We start from the raw sequence: 25,614 nt of genomic DNA on the forward strand, positions 1-25,614 counted from the left end.
ATAAATGTAGGTTTACACGTTTATACCAAATTTAATCAAAATCGGATCATTTTTGCTTGAGTTATCGTGCTAATGGACATGTATATATATATGAATTTGAACAGATGGTGTTTTTAGCCTCTAGGGACCTCAAAACAAAAAAGTAAATCGCTCCCTGGTCCAGGTCTTACCATGAGTACTACAGTAATAGCTTAATCCCTATATGGGAAATTCGCTGAAAGATTGGAACTAGACATGTAAAATAGATAACAAATTAAACAAATGTTTTATTTATACCTAAAACAAGCGAGTCGACACTGTAAAAGTATACATTTCTGAATAAGTAAACCCTCTTAGCTGGATTACAAAGTTTTGGATACAAAGTTGTAATTCAACTAAGATATTTGTGGTTAAGTTGTAGCAGTTGTTTCTGGAACGTCTTTAACTTCTGTCTCTTCACTGTTTTCATCTCCCAGACAAATTTTCATCCCCTCCTCCTTAAATTCATTTTTTTCTTCAACTTCTGAGTCCTTGCTACCTTCATCATCGTTTTCATTTCCTAGAAATATTTTCATCTCCTCTTCTTTCTTGAATTTATTTTTTTCTGAAAAGAAATGAGCCATTAGAAAAGATATCGCTTAAAAACCCCCAGAAGAAAACTGTACTAGGTGTAAAGTAGTTGCTTAATACTTTTGCATAACCAAAGTTTACCAAACATTGACGTGTCTCCGCCGAGAAGTCTCAGGTAGTGGACACAGTCGGCTTGGTTGGCGTAGGCTCTCAATGAACACTTCCCCTTCCAACCCACCAGGTCTAGGTTGAGACCGTCTTCTCCTCGGTACTCCAACACACAGCTACCACCTCCTGCTACAATAAAGAAACCAAATTATCAAAAGCTTGACTTCACTAGCAACTTCAGTAAACTCGCCAATCTGGCACATTCTGGACTTTGGCAGTGTAGGATTATTGAAAACTAGCTGGCCCGACAGACGTCGTCCTGTCCTATTGTGGTTTTATGTCACATGCTCGTTCATTTTCAAGATGAGCTCGTTGGCATGGCTCAATCACGTCCTGGTTGTAGTTCGTTCGCTACGCTCACTCACCTTTAGGTTGGAGCTCGTTCGCTGCGCTACGCTAACTCGCCTCCAGGTTGAAGTTCGTTCGCTACGCTCACTCACCTTTTGGTTGCAAATTAGCTGTTCTCATAAATTAAAAATAAATATAGTGCTGCACCCTGTTGGTAAACCTATTAACTTTTTAATGCTATTGAACATCACAGAATCAAATTGTTTAGTTGCACCATCTGTTAAGATTCTTTAATTCCATTTAAATATGAGTACTCATAAGGTTAACATGGGAAACTCCAGAGCCACTGGGGCGGAGCCCTATTAACGGATCTGCACCAAACTTCACACAAACCATCCTTGAATAATGCTTAATAATGCCTGAAAGTTTCATTACAATCTGTCGAGCGGTTTTGGAGTCCATAAAGGACAAACATACAAATATACAAACATACATTGGATTTTATAGATATAGATAAGATACAGAAGAAAATCAATTTTAAAATCAGAAAATAACATTGCAAATACTTCTTCTGGACAACTCAGTAACTCCCAATAAATGTGTGTTGTTTAAAACACAATTTAAAAATTAACAGCTGTTTCATTAAAAAGTATTATATGGCCAAAATGTAAACAAAGCTGTCGAGGGATCTTTAAAGGCTTCTGGGGCAGAGCCCTAAGCGAATTTACTTCATTTATCTTTTGATAACTCATCTACAGATCAAGATCTTTCTTTGGACACCGCTATCAAGTTTCTACGCCCAGCCGTTCTCTCAAATTAGTGGAGACAAAGTTTCCAATTAAATATTTAGATTCCCCCATGTTAATCTTATGGGAGAAAACCCAACTTTGATGGAAGATCCTGCCCAAACTAATAAAGATATCAAAAAACGAAAAACACTTTGCAAAACTACAGATCAGGGCCATTGTTTTCACATTTTAATCATCAAAATCGGTCCAAAAATGTAGGAGGAGTTCTGTTTACAAAAATTGGCTTAGCGTATTATATATATAGATGCTGGACTAGCGAATTTACCGCTATTCTTAATAGCACAAAAAAAAAGCATCCCAGGATTTTATATTCATAAATTTAATTTTATACTCATGAATCCCGCCAGTGGATCACGATGACTATTGAACAAACCCTACGTCTGCCAATCGCGCCTGAAGTCTGTAGACGATAGCGACTCTGCCAATCACTCCCGAATCTGCTAAAGTAGTTTAAAACACCAAAAGAACCTATAAATGGGTGTTGGACCATCAAGTGCAGCGTTAGCAGGCTTTTACTGTATTGATATACGAATATTTATATTATATTTAATGAAAAGCTATTTTCAAGTTCAGCTTACAGAAAGGGTGTAGGCTAGGAACGTTATTTTTAAAATAAGGGAATAAAAACTAGCTTAACTTAGAAAACATTCAGGTAGACCATAGTATACACAGAAAATAAACAGGTGTATACAAAGAAAGGTCTACACTTGACAAAGTCCTACATGAGACAAAATATTGTGTTCCCTGTGTTTACTATGGCATACTTGGATATTTTATAGGGTAAGCTAGCTGGTATTTGTATAATCATTCCACAAGTGCAAGGTAAAAAAAAAACGTGACACAGATCAAATCAAATATGAACATACCAATCCCCTTGAGCCTCTCTTGTGTGTCTGGATGTAGTGTGTCAGTCTCTGGGGGATGTGTAGGATCTGTACACATGAGCAACTTGATCAGGTCATCCTTGGTCACCAATACTCTGCGGCATTGACCCAGGTACGGCTCTATACTGGCCAGTCCCTACAACAAACCAAAGTCTTTGAGCCTCTCTTGTGTGTCTGGATGTAGTGTGTCAGTCTCTGGGGGATGTGTAGGATCTGTACACATGAGCAGCTTGATCAGGTCATCCTTGGTAACCAATACTCTGCGGCATTGACCCAGGTACGGCTCTATACTGGCCAGTCCCTACAACAAACCAAAGTCTTTGAGCCTCTCTTGTGTGTCTGGATGTAGTGTGTCAGTCTCTGGGGGATGTGTAGGATCTGTACACATGAGCAGCTTGATCAGGTCATCCTTGGTAACCAATACTCTGCGGCATTGACCCAGGTACGGCTCTATACTGGCCAGTCCCTACAACAAACCAAAGTCTTTGAGCCTCTCTTGTGTGTCTGGATGTAGTGTGTCAGTCTCTGGGGGATGTGTAGGATCTGTACACATGAGCAGCTTGATCAGGTCATCCTTGGTAACCAATACTCTGCGGCATTGACCCAGGAACGGCTCTATACTGGCCAGTCCCTACAACAAACCAAAGTCTTTGAGCCTCTCTTGTGTGTCTGGATGTAGTGTGTCAGTCTCTGGGGGATGTGTAGGATCTGTACACATGAGCAGCTTGATCAGGTCATCCTTGGTAACCAATACTCTGCGGCATTGACCCAGGTATGGCTCCATACTGGCCAGCCCCTACAACAAACCAAAGTCTTTGAGCCTCTCTTGTGTGTCTGGATGTAGTGTGTCAGTCTCTGGGGGATGTGTAGGATCTGTACACATGAGCAGCTTGATCAGGTCATCCTTGGTAACCAATACTCTGCGGCATTGACCCAGGTACGGCTCTATACTGGCCAGCCCCTACAACAAACCAAAGTCTTTGAGCCTCTCTTGTGTGTCTGGATGTAGTGTGTCAGTCTCTGGGGGATGTGTAGGATCTGTACACATGAGCAGCTTGATCAGGTCATCCTTGGTAACCAATACTCTGCGGCATTGACCCAGGTACGGCTCTATACTGGCCAGCCCCTACAACAAACCAAAGTCTTTGAGCCTCTCTTGTGTGTCTGGATGTAGTGTGTCAGTCTCTGGGGGATGTGTAGGATCTGTACACATGAGCAGCTTGATCAGGTCATCCTTGGTAACCAATACTCTGCGGCATTGACCCAGGTACGGCTCTATACTGGCCAGCCCCTACAACAAACCAAAGTCTTTGAGCCTCTCTTGTGTGTCTGGATGTAGTGTGTCAGTCTCTGGGGGATGTGTAGGATCTGTACACATGAGCAGCTTGATCAGGTCATCCTTGGTAACCAATACTCTGCGGCATTGACCCAGGTAAGGCTCTATACTGGCCAGTCCCTACAACTTGAGCCTCTCTTGTGTGTCTGGATGTAGTGTGTCAGTCTCTGGGGAAGTGTAGGATCTGTACACATGAGCAGCTTGATCAGGTCATCCTTGGTAACCAATATTCTGCGGCATTGACCCAGGTACGGCTCTATACTGGCCAGTCCCTACAACAAACCAAGGATTATTTTTCAGTACTAATTATTGTAGTGAAACTGACACAACAGAGTCGTCACTCGATAATTTGACTCTTGATCTGTCAAATAATCCGAGGCAGCGCTTGTGTAATATGTTGATGTCTGTGTAGTGGATCTTGCTTTGTGATGAGCCCGGAGTCATTGTCACAGTTTTCAGTACAGTTCTGCAGTCCTAACCAATAGGGAAACAGTCCAACAAGTCACTTCTAACGTCAAGGACGACATTATCATGGAGGCTGCAGTAACGAGACATACAAGTCAGCTGCAAATACACTGAGTAGCTGTTGCGAAGGGCAGGAGCTTGTCTACAATAGAATAATAATATATGCGATAAATAAAAAAACTGTTACAGGCTGATAGAACTAAAAAGAGCTAAGACAATGGTCTTGTTAGGTTTAAACCAGTGGATTGTACGTCAAGAAATGGCTGCTACTCCGCCCTTTTTATAGTGTTAAACAGTATAAAGACTGGAAAAACAATATTTTGTGAAGCAAGATCACATCAAAAATGTTTAAACTGTGTATTTCATACGACTCCATTTTCAATCTTGACGATTGCAAAATAAAGAATATCTCTCTCTCTCTCTAGTTGAATTTTGCTTATATTATAAGTTGTTTATGTATACTTCTTGGCAGATAATTTAATTTTACTATTATTTTTAGTAGCCTAATCCAACAACCTAATGGCCCCATAAATGTCTGAGTTAACTGTAAATCTTTTCAGAAGTTCTTTAACAAACATTGATAAGAAGTACTAGGCCTATATAAAATTGACTAGATAAACCATTTAAAATTGAAGGTCACATTTACTTGTAAACTAAAGTGTTCATAATTGTTAGATATATCTTTTACACAAAAAATTGAATATGTAAGCATTTTCTTATATTAAATTACCTCTTGAGCCAGACGAAAGCAGTATTCACTGTTTTTGTTGTCACATCTAGCAAATGCCTTAACACCAGCGTTGATGATCTAAAAAAGAAAATCAGAAATTGACTTCAAGAACATGCAGAGGCCTATAATTAACATAATTATACTACCTACATTTATCGCTTACTTAAAAATGAAATTGAAAGTTACATGTCTGTCCATGCAGATAGTGATATAAAAATTGAATTCTTAATATTTCAGCAATGTCATTTTAAAAGTATCGATTACATAATAATTTGACTTCCAATAAGCAATTACTTTCAGCATACTGGTAATTATTATTGTTATTTTAAAATATTTGTAGACTCGGAATATAGGAAAGAGACAACTAATAAACAAGGGATGTGCCATTTATGAAGTCAATTCAATTTGTTTAGAAAAAGGAAGAAAAAACCAAACTGCTGAAAGCAACAAAATCTTTTTGCAATGGTTGAAATGTTAAACCTATGCAGTATGAATTACAAAGCCTACCTTGACTTTTTCCTGGTTTTTGTTCAGAATGTCTCGGATAATCGGGGAGACAAAGTAAATATTCTTCCTCTTTCCACTGGCACATCTTGTGAGCATGCAGTCCAACGGCAGCTCTGGTTTTATGTCGTAAAAATCCCTGCAGTAAACAATCTTTATCAAATACTGAGACTTTACAAAGGTTTCCTCACTTAACCTTCCCGATTAGGACCAAAAAATTGGAAACTTTTGCTACCTGAACGGTTAAATGAGTATCAACTGGGACGGTGGCGTCGTCCTGTAATCCAGCTACTAGGAGGTCACGAATCAAGAATATTTATAGGCATGCACTGTTGACGCGATTCTCCCTAGTGTGGATTAACGTCCGCACTAGTGAGTACTACAACTATCCGCAGTACTATCCTGATAATTAGACCAATTCGTTAATACCAAGGCAAAAATGTGGTTCGGATTCCACTATAAACATAAACTGTAGGTCCCTTAGTTGCCATTAGATGTATTGGCTATTAACAGCTGTGTCTAAGGAATATGTCGGCCTTAGTCCCTAACAAGACTACAAGATCGCGCCACTCATCCTACACTCATATTTGGGTTAAAATATGCACATAGTAAAATACGCCCCATCTGAAATAATTGATATAGCTGATATAAGAATTCCCCTGAATGGAATACTCTCAGTTTAACGGTCACAACGTGATTCTTTGCTTCAATCCAGGGGTGTTTAAGTTTGATGGGGGGAGGGCAATGTTTTTGAACATTATTTGATTATTATTACTTCACTACTAATATTTAAATTAATCAATTAATGATATTTATTATTATTACTACAAGTGGATTGCAAAAGAAAATTCAGGATGTATATGGGTCCACAGACAAAAAGGTTAGCGAACCGCTGAAGTATGGCCAAAACAGTTAGCAAAAACTAACCACCAATTGAGAGTGAAGGTGCAATTGGACAAGTTACATGAGCACTCATGAGAGTTGCCTTAATAAAGCCCCCGATTTGTTGTCTGGATTCTTGACTTAGAGAAGAGAAAAGGTTAAAAACCGGAAACTCAAACAACCTCAATCTTATCTTCAAGAATAACTGGTAATATTTGAATGAATATAAATTTGGAATAAAAACTTCGCCAATATTTTCAGAATTTTTAATTTTGACTTAGTATTATAGAGTAATGCTTGAAAAATGTACAAATTGATTACTGTTGGAATTTTTAATTCTGTGAAAATAGGTTTACAATGAGCTACCTAGAATTATCAATATCATGTAGGTAATGCCTTTTTTGAATCGACAACATATTAGCTACATGAGGGGAATGTACCCAAACTAGAATACCATCGAGTATGTGGGACTGAAACAGACCAAAATACGATAGTCTCAAATGTTCTTGGTTCTTGGTTAACAATTTGTTTTTTTAATTTCCATAATAAGCAATCTACTCTTGATAACTTTTTGCAAACCGTCTCAATTTGAGTTGACCAACTTAATTTTGAATCAATATGAAATTCTAAAAGATTGACAGAATCTAGGCTAATTTCCTGCTTGAGACTCAATGTTAAATATTGTGTCTTTTCAAAGATTAGAGTGTAGCTCATTTGAATAAAACATGCCCAGAATCCACGAGTTACCTTATGATAGGCCAGACAGGTTCTTCTTCTTTAAAGAGCACAAACGGGTCCTCACGATAGCCTTGTATTCTCCGTCGCTTCTGAGGAGGGCCGTTAGTTTTGACGCTCTCTTTCTCAACAACGTCTCCGTTACCAGCTTCTGCGGACTTGGACGACTCCCACGGTAGCGGTGACAGCTTTACGAGAACTGCGATGAAGAATCCACCGGTGTCTTGGTGATGAGGTAGAACCCTCATGCTGTGCAGTACCACAATACATTAGTGGTATTATTAAAAATGATTTTAATTCACAAAAGAATGGTATTCAATTTATTTGAGGATACAAGCACACTTATATCAATGGGCCTTGAATAGTTCAAACTTAATATGGGTCTTAGAAAAGTGGATGAAATAACCATTTTAGTATATTGGACAGCCTTGTTGTTTGACGTATTTCATAATTTTAACCCTTCCGAGGACTAGATTATGAACCCAATAAATTAGTAACTATCAAATAATTAAACAGCAATAATTAAAGTATTAGTCAACGACAACGTCTACAAAAATTAGGCTTCCTGCGACTGCGAAAATAAAAACTCAATCCAACCCTAGCTTGGCCCAAACATTATTTCCAGCCCGAACTAACCCTTGGGCCAACTGTTTGCCTGGCCCGACTCATACATATATCGAACACCCTCAGACTCCTAGCCATAATTAAAAGAATTATATAAAAGTTTTGCGGTCAACCATCTCATCCGCAATTGCCCTCACCATCTGTCCAGATGGTACTTGTCAGCATCCTCTGCTTTGGGAGGAAACATCGCCGGACGTATCATGTTGTGTAGAGACTCTGGTACTTCCTCAAAGGTCTTGTAGATCTCCGTCTCTTTGGACGCCAGGACCCAATGCGACACTCCAGGGCTGTGCCTCAGTCCTGGCAGACTCTGAGAGACATCCTGCAACTCCACAGCACCTGTAGTCGTAACAAAAGGATTTGTCACAACAGGTTGTTTATAGAATGTCTATTGTTTTAAACAACCATTGAATCACATGCCCTTGGCTTCTGTCCGCTTCGTGAACTTCTAAGAAACACAAGGCACCACAAAATAAGAAGTATTATAGCAAATGCCTAACGAAAAAGATATAATACATGGGAAGTGCATGAAGAAGTACATTGTCTTTCCGGAAGCACTAGAAGAGTAGATATTTTATTGATCGAAAGAGAGAGAAACAAACAAAGGGATGGTTCTCGATCTAACAATTTGATTTGAAATAAACCCAATCAAATTAAATAAATGAGGAAAGGAAAAAAATATGAATCTATCTTTGAATATTTCAAGCAAAATTTCAAAGTTTCAAAAATAGAGGTGATTGGATTGTTTATTGGTTCTAGAAGAACATTATCAAAATTTTTGTGAACTTTTGGAAAAATATGATTTGGACAGATCCTTTTTGAAAATTATTATCCACGAAAAATCAAGAGGTTCATTGACTATAATGAGAAATCATTTATATGGCAAACATAAAAATTGATCAGTCTTATAGCTGTTAATAATCCTAATCCTTCAATATTTTGAGTGTATATTTTTTTCTGTGTCATTGGCAACCTTATTTTTTAAGGCAGATGTGTTTTTATAAATAAATTCTTTTCTCTCACATTTACTACCAAGTGTCAGTAAACTGCACAGAGTAGTGTGACGGCTGATAGTGAATTTGATAACAGGCTAATAGTGAACAATTAATTAATCGTTGGCTCTGTTGGTAGAGAAATCAAATCAAGCAGCGAGGTTGTATAGTTAAGTTAACATTTTATTCATCCTGTTACTGTATCAACTCACCCTTGCTTTGTTTTAAACTATGTGTTCCATGCAAACACCTGAGGCCCATGGTGGGAAAATCCGAGGACAAAAGAAGCTACCAACCTTTTGAACAAAAATTACTTTACGGCTTTCCATGAAGAATAAGGGGTGTTGTGAAAAGAAAATTTTGTGAAATGGTGAATTCATGAATAAATAAATTAAATTAAGGTCTCAATAGACAGTTCATTTTGACTAAGAGACATTACTTTGAAGGAGATGTAACTGAAGATGGACTGCTAATACTACTGGGTCGCAATTGCAATAATAAATCGTCATTGTCATTTGTCAGGTGGGATTTCAAATTTCAACCTTTTACATCAACCAAAGTACTGCACTCTAACAATGGGCCAAAATCCGTAAGAAATGTTTCACAGCGCTCATTGAAAACATAATTTCTCACATTTTCCCACCCTCCCGTATGTCAGAAAGACCAACGTTTACCTTTGGCCTCAACTAAAGTTCTGTGAATGACTGCCTCGTCTTCTAGTGGGTTGAGGGAACACGTTGAGTAAACCAATCTTCCACCCACTGCCAGGAGCTCTAAGGCTCTTTTCACTATCCGCATTTGTACACTACAAAACCAAACAAAATTCTGATGTTAGTAGGTAAATAGGTAAATTAAAACCCAACACATAATGTATTACTCTTAAGGTTGAAACTGTAAAATATTTTTTAAGTTGAAACCTAAGTTATTAGAGATGTAGTGATTATTTATTGCACCTGGAATAATAGGCTACAGTTCATAAACCATTGAGTTTGAGCCAAATATGTTAACTACTTCAAAGGTTATTAATACTTTGTATAGCTTTATCTATGGTAATACTTGTTCAGTTGCACACTAACATACACCTTAATAATTATTTGTTCAGGAAAAAATCAAATGTCTACCAAATAGTTCAGGGAAAAAAATCAACCTTCTACCAATGTATAACAAATCTTTACTACCCGGTCATTGTCAAAGCACATGTATATTTTCCCATCCTCTGATTATTAAATTCAATAAATGGTTTTAAGTTACCTTTGTCAGTAGCTCATATGGTCGTTAAAACTCTACAACCAGGTTTCGATGCTGAGTTGCACCATGATCACGTAAGTCAGGAGGATAACTTCTTGCTCACATGTCGGTCAAGTTGACGTCATTAAAAAGTTTATAAAAACAATATTAAATTCAATTGACTCACCCATGCAAATTATTCGAGTTGGCAGGGTTCCACTTTGTCCAGATGTCGGGATTCTTACGCATGGTGCCATCTCCGGTGCATGGAACGTCACAGAGAATACGATCGTACCTCATAATCTCAGAGCTTCCGTCTGCAATATTGATAAAATATTTTAGATTCAACTCTAGGCCTGACATCCATCATCCATAAACATTGTTATTTGATATTCTGTTACAAAATTAATCAAGAAAACAAAAAGATAACAACAAATGCCAAAAGACATTGAAACTGATAAGAACAGGGATTTAAACGATTACAGTATAGCATTTTTGACAGATTTGCCATGTAGATTATAATTGTATCCTAATGAAAAACTGCAAAAAGTTATAGGCCGTTCTAAAATATGTTAGACATAGCACAGTAGGTAAATCATAAATTTACTGTGCAATGTAAATGTTGTAGGTAGTGATGTGGGCCGGGTAAATACCCAGTGGGTAGGTAAATATAAATTGGGTATTTACCTGGGTATTTACCCCAGGCCCGGGTAAATACCCAAAAACTGGGTATTTATAATTTGTATTAAAGTTAGAGAAGATTGAGATGTTTTTTTGCAATTATTACCTTGTAAAGATAGATAAAATGATAATAAAATGTGTTAAACAAAATGTCATATGGTCACTACTAGCATTTTACTTCTCGGTATGATCACCATAAATACCCAGGTCTGAGCATAAAGCATAATCGGCATAAACACCCTGGTCGCATGGTTGCACTGGTCCTGACTACTTATGATTTTTCAATTTCTTTGATAGATAGATGAATTTATTTTATTAATAGTGAAGAAAAATAATTTGTAAAATAATAATTATTATTTAGAAAGACAGGAAAATTTAACCTAGTAGTGGCCTATGTGTAAACAACTTAAGAAAATAATTAAAATTCAAACCGTAGGATGGCAGGATTTAATAATATTTTTGTTCTAGATCTTTTGTTGGTATCAAAATAAAAATAAAACTAATTTCATAAACTTGTGATACAAAACATTTGAATTTATAGCACAATAAATCTTTCAAAAATATATCAAAGTTAGACCAAAAAACAGGAGATACATTTTTTAGTAGGTTTATCCAAATATATTATTGTTCCCAACTAAGCGGTAACACAGAAAAGTTTAATGTAGACTCCCTCTTATCCGGACACCTTTTAACCGGACAATTTTTATCAGCCCATTGGTTTAACCTGACTAGATTGGCAAGAAGTGAGCGGTACTGAAACGACTGTTCTCGTGGGAAAGATTTGAGACCAGTGATCACGTATCTAAATACAATGCTCTCCTAAATTAAAGTCGAATATGACAGTACCGGTACACGGTTTCCGTTTTAACAAGTTTTTGGGGACTTCGGTTTAACCAGAAAACCCGTTATCTGGACTAGCCTCGGTCCCGAGGAGTCCGGGTAAGAGGGAGTCTACTGTACTTTCAGTATTCTGCCATTCTGCCTACATCAATCAGGCCATGGGTCTATTTCTCTGATGAGGTGTTGTCTTGATTTCATAAAAAAAGTGCTAAATAAAAGGTACGAGCAAAGCTTCAAGTTACTGTAAAAGGTGTTATAGACTATCCTAATTTATCATGTAGGCTAATGATAACAATAACATATTTAGGGGTGGATAAAAATGAATTTCAATCGATTTCATAAATACCCAAAATACCCGGGTATTTATGGATTTTGGGTATTTACCCGGGTAAATACCCAGGGTATTTACCCTGAGTTTTAAATACCTGGGTATTTTACATCACTAGTTGTAGGTATCATGTTTTTTAACAAAGAAATAAACTTTTAAAAGAGCTTTGAAGTTCATTAAAGTTATGAGAAAATACAAACCACGCTGGTCAACACTGATGTACAATTTTTTTGCCAGTATATCCGTATTGACATTTGGTATTGAAAAAGCCAAAAGCTTTTAAGCAAATTTGGAAATGCTGGGAATCAAACCTACTATTTCTGCACCGCAGACGCTGACCACTAGGCTAAGTAGAGAGTTCCAGGCAGCAGACATCACAAAATTTTACGACTCAATTAATTTGATATTCCACCCAACAAAGGAACTTCTTCGTAAGAAAGTAGTTGAATTTTGCTATCCAATGAGAATTCTATTATTTTTTTCAGAAGTAGCCCCCGTTTGACAAAGAAAAATATCAAATCATATGAACTGTTTGTGTACTGTCAACTACTTGAAACTTATTTCTTGGTTAAGTAAATGTGTATCCTTAGTGTATTCCTAAACCAAGAACTCCTTCCAAAAACTAGACTAACAACACCTCCCTATTCAAAGTACAAATATTTTGAAAACGAGTCCAATCACAAAATATCTCACCCTCTTTCTCCAGGTAGATGTTGGGCATGATGCTAGCGTCGTGGTTGGTCACCAAAGTACACGGACTGTTGAGCCGCTTGGCCTGATGTACCAGCATGTAACACCTTGTGTTGTCCACGTCATTGGCAATCACAACACCACTGGGCACACTGTCACCAGTGTGCATCATCTCTATCAGCTGGGCCGTCTTGGAGCCTGGCGCTGCGCACATATCGAGTACCTAGTCAAACATCGATTACATTGAACTGGTGGAAACTACCAATGATTTGGTAAATACTTAGCAGCTAAAACTGGGTAGGGTTCATAATTTCAAACGAGGAGATTCGCAATAGTAGGCCTAGTAATAATATAGACCTAGTAACAACTGAATTCTTAGTGATCATATTTTTAGCCACACCAAAGCTTCACTTTCCCAAACGATCAATTTATGATTACAAAATGTTTCAAATTGCTAGCATTTCTGAGAAGCATGACTAGAGCTAGATTTATATTTTTCATCTGCTAAAATCGATTATTTGACTTCCGCAGGCCAGCCAAAGTGGGCAGCTGACAGATATAATCTGCCTACACTTTTGGCGCAAAAGATATCTCTCTGAAATGTGACAACGTAAGAAAGTACTTTGGAATCATGGGATGATCTCACAACAGTTTTCATAAACTTACAATCGGCGGAGTTTCAAGAGAGGCTTGTAGCGCACGCGACCAATGTTTAATAGGTAGCTACTCAATGTAAAACTAACAGTTGAATGAGTCTCGGTTTTTTCCAAATTAAGGTCACTAGCCCCATCCAGTGCTATGCCTAAGAAAAACACTAATTTTTATATTCCTCTAGTAAAATAGTCTTACTTATAACAAAATCAATACGTGATGAGGTAAAGCAACATGTAGCCTACGATTCCATACCTTATGATGAGGCTGCACGTCAAGAACCAAAGGAGGTATCATGCTGACCACTTCTTGTCTGCTGATGTTGCCTGAGTCTGTCTCGGACATAAGAAAGTTGTGAAGCTTGAAGTACGTCTCTGATCGACGGATATCCTTGCGGGATATTGGTACTTGCCATCCCAGCCGTTTCGGGTACCTAGAGAAATGTTTGTCAATTTGACTAGTGAGGTTTTGGTAACTAAATACAATTCTTAGTACCAGAACATTAAAATGTTGGTACAGTTCAGTCTTATTAGAGCAAAAGCCCTTGGAAACACATTCTTTAGATCATCAACCTTAATTCCCTGAATATAACTTACTTTTGAAATAACCTGCGATAACAAACAAATCACCTAATGTACTGAGTAATATTTGATTTTGTTTTGTAATGACTGAATTATTAATATTAAGCCTATAGTGATACCATTTGTTTTTAATTATAGGCCTACTTAATACAAATTATTATAAGTCTAAAATCATGGTTTGATTACCTATCTTTAACCTGTTTACTGTCAATCTTATGATCTAAATGAAAATGTTTATGCAATATCATATATCTAACTTAGTTAGAACTTAAAACATTTCTTCATACAAGTTAACTTAGTCATTCAATAGCAGATTTTTCATTCTTATCTATTCAAAACATAAAATAATGCAATCTAAAATCTACCAGGATATATCTGAGGGTTAATTACCATGGCAAGCAAAATGGTTTCTTCTTTTCTTCTTCAGGATCGTCAGTGTTGATCAGTCCTTTGAAAAAACTCCCTTCCACAATGTCCAATAGGATTGCTGCTTCTTTCTCATTGCAAGCACTTATACGGAAAGCAGCGGGCAAGTCTTGTCTAAGAGCGTTGAGGAAACTTTCCCACTCTGACTCAGGGACGATATTTTGGGCCTAAAAATGCATTTAACTTAAATACTAGAAGCTCTTAAAAAGTCTTAACCTTAACATAAAATTAAGTTGATTTTAAATTGGGTTTTAAAAGTAGCCTAGCCTCTAAATAAATTTCAATATAACAGGCCAACAATTTCATTGCTTAGTGTTAGTAAAACATTCTTCATTTTTTTTATCAACTTCCACATGTCCGTAAAGAGAAAGGACAGATCTCAGTTGACAATTTAATTAACTTAGGCCAACATTTTATTGAGTAAGTTAACTCAAAATAATTGCAGCCTATTATAGTGTAGCTTAAGTTATGTTGACTATTAAATTTCCTGAAGGGACAAAGCTTGGTTAGGCCTAGGTAGTTTCTTGTAGCTTACCTTGTAATATTTTTCGAACCCTGCACTTTCTCTCACCAATTCTGAATAAGGCCCACGTACTCTTTTTGGTTTGCTTTCCCTACTCTGAAAAAATCAGATGATTTAAAAGAGTTTTGTTGCTATTTCAACTCAACATAGGCTAGAGGCCTAGGCATAGAGTGAAAAAGGTAGTCGGTCTAGGACTAAACTTAAGTCATTAGGCCAACCGTAGCCTAGAGCTAGGGCCTAGGCATAGCGTGAAAAAGGTACTTAGTTTGTCTAGGCCTAAGTCATTAGCCTAGAACTAGGGCGTGCCTTTATACATTTCAACGTTTAACACGTTCACTACGGCCCACCAATGGCCAGGCATAGCCCTGGTGAGGCACAGCGTCGAGCGAACCCGTTTGGCTTTCAAATATATGGGTCTGACGAATGGCAAATGACGTGCGATGATGTGCTGTGTTACGACGACAGTCGATGAAGTTTGCTGGAACACTCACAGAAAGCAGCACTGGCTGGAACTAGCCAGTCCCATTGTAAGTTATTGCCAGTGTACAGTGCGACCGCTGTGGGTTAGTACTGACCCAGGCACAAGAGCGCTGCACCCCCAGCGAACGTGTTAATGGATTCAGATTCAATATATAGCCAAAATCATAAAACACATATAGTGCAATATATCTTGTATTAAATGTGTAACACTCTCTGATATAACATGCAATTTCGTACCAACATGCAATACTAATACCCCAGACAACTTGATGAAATATGATTATAACAATGCTAAAAATCTCAGTAAGTAAAGCACTTAATTAACATCTCTATCAAAGGTTAGGATATAATTTAAGCTGACCTAACCTATAAATGGGAACGTGAGATTTAAAAAAGATTTTACCTGATTCCTCTCTTGTCTTCTAGTCTTTCTATTCTTAAACTTCCTAATACCTCCCATGGTTTAAGGATCTAAGTTTTTACTTCAACAGTATATATTATATTTACAGCCGGTTTGTTTAATAAGGGCATAAAATAAATACAAAACTATACTTCGCCTTCACTTGACAGCACGGAAGGAGAGAGAGGAGGAGGAGAGGAGAGTGACAGAGACGGATAGACAGACAGGGCTTTTTTTCGCAGGCTTGTTATTTTAACATGCAGTTTCGTAGTTCTGCAGGCTTAGGCTATAGGAATATAGTCCAATAGGAGACCTGATTGCCTGATTACTCTGATCAAGGTAAAACTGAGTTTTCACTACTTATGTTATTTTGACTTTTTTTTACTTTATTTACCTAAATTAGACTTTTTTGAGCACTTTTTACATTTAACACTTTTGGGGGATCGCCGTTTTCACCCTCAAAATCGCGTTTAAAGTTTACCAAAAATTATCACAATAAGGCCATAGGTAATTATGTCGACCTCCAGTCAACGCTCTAAAAATTAATTTTTTTTTTTATCTGTTCGTTTTTTAATGCTGATTCCAAAAATGATTTTCATTTTTTGCGGAAATGTCCCGTTTTCCCGGAAAATGGGAAAAACGGGAAAAATAATGTTTTTCCCAAAACCCATGTTGTGGGTACTCAAATTGTGCGGAATTCCCTCCTGAACAAGAATACACTATTAAGTAAAATATCACCGGAAAAGCAACCGCGCTGGCTACTTATGTACTGCCGCATGGCGCTAGCATTGCGGGTGACTCTAAGCCATTGTAGAATGCGGGCTTTATTTTGAGTTAGGTTAGGTTAAGTTTGGTTAGGTTAGGTTAGGTTAAGTTTGGTTAGGTTAGGTTAGGTTAAGTTAGTTTAGGTTAGGTTAGGTTAAGTTTGATTAAGTTAGGTTTGATTAAGTTAGGTTAAGTTTGGTTAGGTTAGGTTAGTTTAGGTTAGGTTAGGTAAGTTTGGTTAGGTTAGGTTAGTATAGTTTAGGTTAGGTTAAGTTAGTTTAAGTAGATTTGGTTAGGTTAGGTTTGGTTAGGTTAGTTTAGATTAGGTTAGTTTATCAATAACATGAGTATTGTAAGTAAACTAACCTAGCCAATCTCAACCTAACCTTAAATAAAGCCCGCATACCACAATTTTAGGTCCATTAACTTACAAAACTCATGTTATTGATAAACTAAACTAACCTAACCAAACTTAACCTAACCTAAACTAATTAACCTAACCTAACCTAACCAAACCTAACCTAACCAAACCTAACCTTACCTAACCTAACCTAAACAAACTTAACCTAACCTAACCTAACCTAACCAAACCAAACTTAACCTATTCTAACCTAACCTAACCAAACTTAACCTAACCTAACCTAACCAAACCAAACTTAACCTAACCTAACTTAATCAAACTTAACCTAACCTAAACTAACATAACCTAAACTAACTTAACCTAACCTAACCTAACCAAACTTAACCTAACCTAACCTAACCAATCCTAACCCAAAATAAAGCCCTTATTCTACAATGGCTTAGAGTCACCCGCAATGCTATCGCCACGCGGCAGTACATAAGTAGCCAGCGCGGTAGCTTTTCCGGTGATATTTTACTTAATAGTGTATTCTTGTTCAGGAGGAAATTCCGCACAATTTGAGTACCCACAACATGGGTTTTGGGAAAAAAATTATTTTTCCCGTTTTTCCCATTTTCCGGGAAAACGGGACGTTTCCGCAAAAAATGAATATCATTTTTGGAATCAGCATTAAAAATCGAACAGATTAAAAAAAAAATTAATTTTTAGAGCGTTGACTGGAGGTCGACATAATTACCTATGGCCTTATTGTGATAATTTTTGGCAAACTTTAAACGCGATTTTGAGGGTGAAAACGGCGTTTCCCCCAAAAGTGTTAAATGTAAAAAGTGCTCAAAAAAGTCTAATTTAGGTAAATAAAGTAAAAAAAAGTCAAAATAACATAAGTAGTGAAAACTCAGTTTTACCCTGATCAATATTGAATCACTTTAAATATTTTTCCTACAGTTACCTAACAATGTACATGTTCTCTCACTGATTTGAGAAAGCAAAGTGGCCAATTCGCTCATCAGTGAGACAATGTTCACATTGTCTCACTCTAATTACTTTGTCTCACTCCAGATTTGCAACGTGAAGGCACGAAATAGTGAGCGCGTAACATGCAGGCAACGTCGTATGCGCGCGAAATACGTTGGTAGCACTGGCTGTAAATCAGCTGGTCAGCTGTTGTACTGTTCACATTAAATGTTCTATTAAAAGTTCACTTCTGTGTAAAAATAGGTTATGTTTCTTCACCAATTTATTTGTTTTATGGTAACTGTAGGAAAAGTATAATGTGCAACTCGAGTTCAAAGTGCATTTGCCTCACTCGAGAAACCATTCCTCACTCGCCTACACTTTTCACTTTTCTCACTAGTTGCACAAATAACTATTCCATACTATCCTTGAACTATTTACATTTTACAAGAAAATTACCAAAATTAATTTGTAGTGGTGGATTTAAAATAATAAACATTCGAATTTCGAATAGCTGTAATATACCACGGCCACCTTTAACTCCAGGCCGCGGCCCAATGGAATTAGCAAAGTCGCGTCGCCAGTAGTGTTGTTTAGCACCAGACTTCCCATAAGATAACATGACAGACAGGTAACATCAGCTCATTAATTCGCGTATTCATTTAAATTTATGAACATAATGTAATAAAAGATTGAAAATAAAACATATAGAATTTAAAACCAAAACAATATAAATTGAGAATATAATTCTGCACATTTAAATTGGAGTAAATATTTTCATAGCCCAGTAACCAAACTTTCGTAATCTTAAAAAATACCATTAGATAGTCCAATCAAAACAACTGTTACAACACTCCTTGCGACGTTGCCACTTCAAAGCCGCGTCCTGGAGTTAAAGGTGGCACTGTGAGTACTGAGTGAACAAGGGAGATTAATTTAAGATGACATGGATTCCATTTAAAAAATATTTTACATTCCTTTTAAGATTGAAAATGTTTTGTTATCTAGAACAATCATTCACTACTGCCTGTTTTCAAACCTTTTGTCACTAAAAATCATTTAAACAGGGAAGGACAAAGTAGCTATGGAGGTAATTAATACATGAGCCACTCAACAACTCCCAGGTTCTAAAGTAATTGAAGCTTTAAAAAAACCATTGAAAAGGAAGGCCTTTGACCTTATTCCTTTTAAGTACCTTTCTTGAATGGACGAAGGTAAGGATAAAGAGGACATAATTTCTTATATAAAAAAAATAACACTCTCAACCATAACAGATACAAAGCAGTACAAAGGTGGAGGTGAAATAGACAACATTTAATCTAAAATTTGTTTATTTTCGTACAATCATGCTAATAAATGACTTACAAAAATATGTGTAAAAACAATAGCGAAATATTTGGCACAATTAAAAATATAAAAGTGACAATAGTTACCATAGAGAGCACAACCATCAGGTAGTAGAAGCACTTTCATATGCAACCATGACGTACAAATAGTTGTCTTGAACCTAGCGTTTAGAAAATAGATCGAGATCACCATAGAGAAAACATAAATAAGCTCTGAATATTGATATAGAAGGAAAAAAGTGTCAAACTTAAAAAAACATAAGAAGGAGATAGTTTAGGGTCAAAGCCGTTAATCTATTTGCTAGATGCCCCAGACTGCTAGATAAAACAAATACTTGTACAATCATTTACACGCTGCCTCGGACACTGTTCTTTTTAGCACTGAATGAATAGGATATTTTAGGACGAAATCGGATTCTTACTTCTTAACTATAAAAGTGTAAATTACAATTTAAACTTTATACAAATGATTTAGTTGAGTTACTTAAACTAAACCTGCTTAAGTGATACATATTTACAATAGCTGATTGCTTTTAAAGTAGTTGGCTACTTTTTATCAGATATAAACAACAAAAAAGTAAATTAATTTTTTACCCTGTGATGAATTGGATCTAAACATAACCGGTTACATGGCACCAAACATAACGTGATGTACATATAAAATCAATAAAAGAGATTCTCTAAGTAAAGATCATTATTGTACAATGTATTTCTTATGATTAAAATGTTACAATTCAAGGGAGCTGTACTCATAAAATAGAAAAAGGGTAAGGTTTGATTTTCTTGTGCAATAAACCTTAAACTTTATTGACAGTTTTATTTTATTTGTGGTTTTTCGGCATAAACAAAATTAAATTCATTGTAAAAGTGCTCATAAATATATTTTAGTATAAAAATAACAATAACAAAATATAAAACAATATAAAAACAATTCATTAAAAGCTGCCTGCAGTTTTTATACAACCCTGGATACATGAAACCCATGTAAATAAAACATATAAATAAATTGAAAACAGAGGTTTGTGCAAAATAAATCATAAATTCAATGTCATGAGGTCAAAACTTAACTAGACTACACTAAAATGTAAAGTAGATAGTTAGAACAGTCTTTTAACTAATTTGGCTTATTTATATTTACAGCCAAATTATATGGTTTTCCGTTTGTATAAACAAAAGGACAAAAAATACAGTTGTTGTAGGAGTTAAACAGTTCACAAATAGTTGTTAGTGACAAAAAGTTAAGCCTTCAAATACAGTATGTTTTGCCTAGTGGTTTGATTAGTTAGTAAGGAAAATATAATTTTGCTCTCAATATAAAAAAACTAAGTTTTATAGCAAGTAGTTTTACATCTTTAAAACACTTTTCAAAAGGTAAAATATTTCAAAGTATTCTAACATGGTTTTGACCGTAGAAACATAACCTTACATATATACTTACATCTAACACAGTTTAAACGACTATACATCACAAAAGTGTAAAATAAATGACACGTAACTATAAAATCTACATAATCGATAACATTAGTTTATCACATATAAATGAAGGACAGTTCTTGGACTGTTGGTGCTTGCGTTCGAATAGTTAACCTTACACGTTGCGTTTGTACAGCAATATATAATAAAATACTTAAACTCTCTTTGAAATAACTAAATAAAATCTCATTTCGATATTTTCTAAAACTTCGACGAGGACTAAAATTTCTCATTGACCAGAGGATGGTGTTTTTCCATAACGGTTTCTCCTTGTAGAAGTCCCTTTTTCTCTTCGCTTCCATTGGCCGTGTTGTAAAGGGACTCGTACACAGGGTTGCCAAAGTTTGCAGCCTAAGTAAAAGGCAACCAGGTTAAAAAACATCTGTGCGGAATATTTACACAAGACCTAACTATTTTTTTACCATTCGTGATGGAAAATGTGTGTAACTAAACATCACTAAAAATGAAAAATGGGCTTCTAACGATTAACGTAACATAAACCTTTAAGATATATGTCAGATGAAAATGATTAAAAATGCAGTAGCACCAGGAACAAACATGCAACCCTATTTACACATTTCCACTATTCATCTTACTCAAATACTTCCAAGAATATTTTAGTACTTTAAATTGTATCCAATAAAATCTTAAGGTTCACTTCTAAAACTATAGATTCCAATAACAATAACATCTGGACACTCCTTTGCTGAAGGCCAAAAAACACTATAGACATTTCTTACTATTGGTAAACGTGTAACACCTGACACATTAGGTCCAGGGAAAACTTCAAAGGTTAATTATAGTTAACAATTGTTGATTACATTTATACGAATCACAGCTGACCTGGTGTATATATTGACTTACCCGATCAGATTCAATAGTAAAATCTCTCTCAACTTCATCATCCAGCTCCTGGCTCTGATACATGGGGTTGCTGATCTCTACATTATCTTGCATTCGAACATGACTGAACCCTTTTCCACTGTAAATGCAACATCAATATGAATTTGACCAAGCTCAAGAACCATCCTATATATTAATAAACAATTTGCAGCACATTTTAATTTAGATACCAGTGACACCAACTATTACATTACATCAGGAATTGCCAAAACAGCACCTGTGTCATGAGATTCTGTAAAAGCACTGGTATTACCAGGGGTTATCCGGATAGCACCGGTGGCACAGTGAATATCTTATAGAGCACATATGTAACGTAATTGTCGATATCTCAAGAGTTTAACAGTCTAGTATACATTTGAGAAACAGAGGGATTGAAATAAAACATTTTCCTAGACACTAAAGATATACAAACCTGCGCTTGAACTTGATGATGTAGTAGGTGATTCCCAGTCCTGCCACAACCAGAAGTACGAGGGACATCAGTATAAACAGTGTGGTAATGGCTATATTGTCCTCCTCCCAGTCCAACACAGGTGCCGAGGCCCCAGCACCTACCCTGGTCTGACATCTCACGCCTACAAACTGCGGTGGACACCTGCGTAACAAGAGGAATCACGTGAAGTTGCTTTAAAACCAGAAAAGATGTACTCATATTGTTTGTATGTGAATCGATCAACCAGTAGCGAGTCAGACTATGGACCCACGCATCCAGGTGCTGCCACTAAAATTTAATACAGTTTATTCTTGTATTGATCATGTCAATTAGAATGACAAGCGGGATACACAAGTGTACAAGAACCCTTAACCCACCATCGTCATTTTTGTTATTTTGACCAATAACCTCAAATATAAATTTCCGTTGGATCCATTCAATACCACTAGTGGTGTGACTCTCAGTGAAGTTAGGGGTTTCCTCCCACACATCTTATTAATTGACACTATCTTTACCAGCTCCCCATTTGCTTTTAATCAGGACTGGCAAATGAAAGGTTAAAACTGCTTCAGAAAGTAAATTATGCTGAGGTTTACTCACGTGCACACTGGGCCAAGATCTCGGTCAGGACTCTCTTTGCAAGTTCCACCGTTGAAGCAGTACTTGTTGTCACAGACGGCTCTAGTCTCACAGCGGGGGCCTGTCCAGGAGTCCAGACAATGACAGCGGGGCAGTCCGTCCTCCACACTGCAGACCCCGCCGTGCATGCAATAGTCTTCACAGCTGACTGACTCGGACCCCCGCCTCACTGAACACACTTCTCCTTCCCACTCGTCAGGACATCTGCAAAACATCAGTAGTTGTGTTAGATGTTTTGCTTACGAGAGTAGCATACATTTGACTCGCACCTTTTTGTTGTGCTATGCTATAGCAGTATTATCCGAGAGAGTGATGAAATGGAAATGGTTGAGAATAGAGAGAAAAGTAAAATTCCCATAAAGTTTTAGCTCTGATAAGAACCAAACACCAAATTAATTCAAGATTTTCAAGCTTTTAGAAAATGTTCCTAAATTTAACTGTCACCAAATCTAATCTTAAAAAATAGTAAAATTTAAAAATGCACACCAAAGTACTCACCACAGACCAAAAAACTTCCCAAACCAAACAAATGTTCTAGTATATTTTTAAAAACTTCTCGTTAAAGTACCTGCAAACTCGGTTGCCGCCGCTGATGAAGCAGGTGCCTCCGTTGTGGCAGTGTTGAGCGCACTCAGGCGTGTGTTGTGTACAGTTGGCGGGGGGAATGGGGGGACAGAGACAGGTGGGGTCGCCAGGCGCACACGAGCAGTTACACGTATCTACTTGACACCTGCGACCCACGTAGCCTGGGCGGCACCAGCACACCAGCTTCTTGGATGTTACGTTGCATGTGCCTATCACAACACATTGTGTATTAGCACATAGAAATGTACTTACACTATATTTCACGTTAGGGTACAAGGGTCCTGGGATTTTTGTTAGGGTAGCAGGTTTTCTGAATGGGGAAGAGTCTATTTTGGCACAAAAACAAAAATTTAACACTATACACAGATGTTAGAAAATTTCACTAAAAAATAGAAATGTACAAGTTGCAACTTTTTTTTATACTTTTTTTATACTTTCTTATGAAATGGCGACCATACTATGTAGGTATTTTAAGCCAAGTATGAATGGAGATGAGTTAAAAAAACTCTATTGGTTGAAAATGCTGTCAGTGACAGTGAGGTGAAACATTCTAACTATTGAATATTTAGTATTTTTTTGTGTTTCTTTTCCACTTTATTTAGTTAAACTGTAAATTTTGAGGATACTACAGGAATTAAAAATCTGAAATCTACCTTATGCGTGTTTTATGTTCAATTTTGTTTTTAAGTGCGGACTAAATAATTTTCTGTTATTTTAGGGTCAATTACAAAGTGTACATGTTACTCTTTGACTCAAATACAATAAAAGTGTTATCTCCCAAATGTATAATTCTACCTAGTTGAAAAAGTTGAGTAAGCAAGAGAGTAAGAAAATACCCCCGCCGCAGCAAACCTGCAGACTAAGCGAATTTCCATTAACCTGATTGGATTTACACTAAAATGCCTCCATAAAAATAGCACATTTATTTCCTATTTAAATGGAATTAGTTTAACGAGTACTTAAGTTTGCTGCAACAGGGAGGGTAAAAAAGATTTTTTTTTTTAAATGATAATAGTTTAGTAAGAAATAAAAGTATTTTCAAAAATTGATCAAAATATGTCCATAAACAAGCAAACTACAACAGTTGACTTATTTTCCATAAGAATAACATGGGAATTTTAAAATTACAATTGTTTTGAATTTTCTCTGCAACAATTAAGCGCATAATAACGCTTCAATATACTAAATTATTTGTTTTTTTAAGCTCTACAAAATGGTTTAGAAATAAATTGTGAAATTTTGTGTTTTTAGGGTCAAAAATGGGAAAAACCTATTTTTACCCCATAAAACCCCCCATAAACCCCCGTTTCCATAGTCCGATCATGCTGGTTCGCGAACTCATTCAAGTTTATCGCGCCTTACACCTTCAAACCAAATTTTATCCAAATCGGACCAAAATTACTCAAGTTATCGTGCGGATGGACACACACACATATATATATATATATATATATACAGGGTGAGTTTCTACTGACCGTGTTAACTTCGCCAGTGGGTTCTACTCACTAAAAGGAACAAAAAAGTTCCTATAAACCCATGTCCGATTTTTAACCATTTGGCTGTAATAGGGGATTTTGTGTTTTTCTTATTTTATTAGACTTTGCTCCACAATTTATGTAATAAAAACTCAATCAATTACTTTAGAGAGTTGTAGTTAAAATCATTGGAAAGAACATTAAATTTGCTATAAATCAAAGGTACCATTCAACAATTATACCATTACATAGTCCACGTTATATCCAAAATAAAGTAAAAATGTCATTAAATTAATTAATTACGATAACTTTCATGAGCCTCCTTTGATACATAAACCTGCATTTATGCAATGTTAAAATGCATAAAAAACTTGGCATTTTAATAATCTTTCAAATGATATGCTATTCAATACTATTATTGATATAAACCAGTGAGAAATTACTAATAAACTACAATAAAACATGGTTTACAGATTTTGTTTTTGCACAGTTTTACTGTTAATAATAATTACTGTATTCATCATGTTGGCATAATCTTGATTGGTAAAAGGCTCCATATTTTAATAAATGTTGAAAAACTCTTAATTGACTTGGAAATATAAAGTTAAAACAGCAAATTACTCAACAAGGTATGTTCAAGCAGCTGAGTTATCTAGCTATAGATGACAAATCAATAAAAGCTGACTGAATCAAGCACAAGGTAAAACTAAATACACAGCATTTAAGAATCAAACACACTACATCTTTGAAAATGTGAAAAACCTTGAGTTTTGTACATTTTATTAATTAAGATAATTTTAATAAATATTTAAAAGTTAAAATAATGTACAAATTTTATCAGATAGTTCAATAAAATACATCATGGAGTATACAGTAATTATTATTAA

The 25,614-nt window shown here is 36.2% G+C and overlaps 2 protein-coding genes across 4 annotated transcripts in view; both read right to left on the bottom strand.

The window, feature by feature from the left end:
• Positions 1–246: 246 nt before the first annotated feature.
• Positions 247–15,960, bottom strand: LOC128995426 (tRNA (cytosine(34)-C(5))-methyltransferase-like). Of its 3 annotated transcripts, XM_054420443.1 has the most exons (14): positions 15,797–15,960; positions 14,926–15,009; positions 14,355–14,557; positions 13,639–13,816; positions 12,736–12,955; positions 10,381–10,510; positions 9,641–9,771; positions 8,112–8,313; positions 7,363–7,599; positions 5,737–5,872; positions 5,230–5,307; positions 3,176–3,329; positions 691–843; positions 247–583 (listed from the first exon to the last, which is right to left on the bottom strand). In XM_054420443.1, the coding sequence occupies exons 1-14, from the start codon at positions 15,851–15,853 to the stop codon at positions 390–392; spliced, it is 2,157 nt and encodes a 718-aa protein (XP_054276418.1). In that variant the 5' UTR covers positions 15,854–15,960; the 3' UTR covers positions 247–389. The 3 variants fall into 3 exon arrangements, with proteins under 3 accessions (XP_054276418.1, XP_054276417.1, XP_054276416.1); XM_054420442.1 differs by lacking the exons at positions 247–583; positions 691–843; positions 3,176–3,329 and adding an exon at positions 2,835–3,164; XM_054420441.1 differs by lacking the exons at positions 247–583; positions 691–843; positions 3,176–3,329 and adding an exon at positions 3,850–4,154.
• A 3,226-nt stretch (positions 15,961–19,186) lies between these two features.
• Positions 19,187–25,614, bottom strand: part of LOC128995783 (low-density lipoprotein receptor-related protein 1-like) — a 110,635-nt gene continuing 104,207 nt past the window's right edge. Inside the window, exons 77-81 of the mRNA XM_054420800.1 lie at positions 23,236–23,461; positions 22,629–22,871; positions 22,008–22,190; positions 21,557–21,674; positions 19,187–21,043 (exon numbers count right to left, since the gene is read on the bottom strand). Of these exons, the coding sequence (XP_054276775.1) occupies positions 20,912–21,043; positions 21,557–21,674; positions 22,008–22,190; positions 22,629–22,871; positions 23,236–23,461 (902 nt within the window). The 3' untranslated portion in view covers positions 19,187–20,911. The remainder of the gene's footprint in view (positions 21,044–21,556; positions 21,675–22,007; positions 22,191–22,628; positions 22,872–23,235; positions 23,462–25,614) is intronic.

The sequence above is a fragment of the Macrosteles quadrilineatus genome, unplaced genomic scaffold (genome assembly GCF_028750875.1).
Source record: "Macrosteles quadrilineatus isolate MER2022 unplaced genomic scaffold, UCM_ALF_1.0 Scaffold_5__1_contigs__length_97177068, whole genome shotgun sequence".
Taxonomy (NCBI): Eukaryota; Metazoa; Arthropoda; class Insecta; order Hemiptera; family Cicadellidae; genus Macrosteles; species Macrosteles quadrilineatus.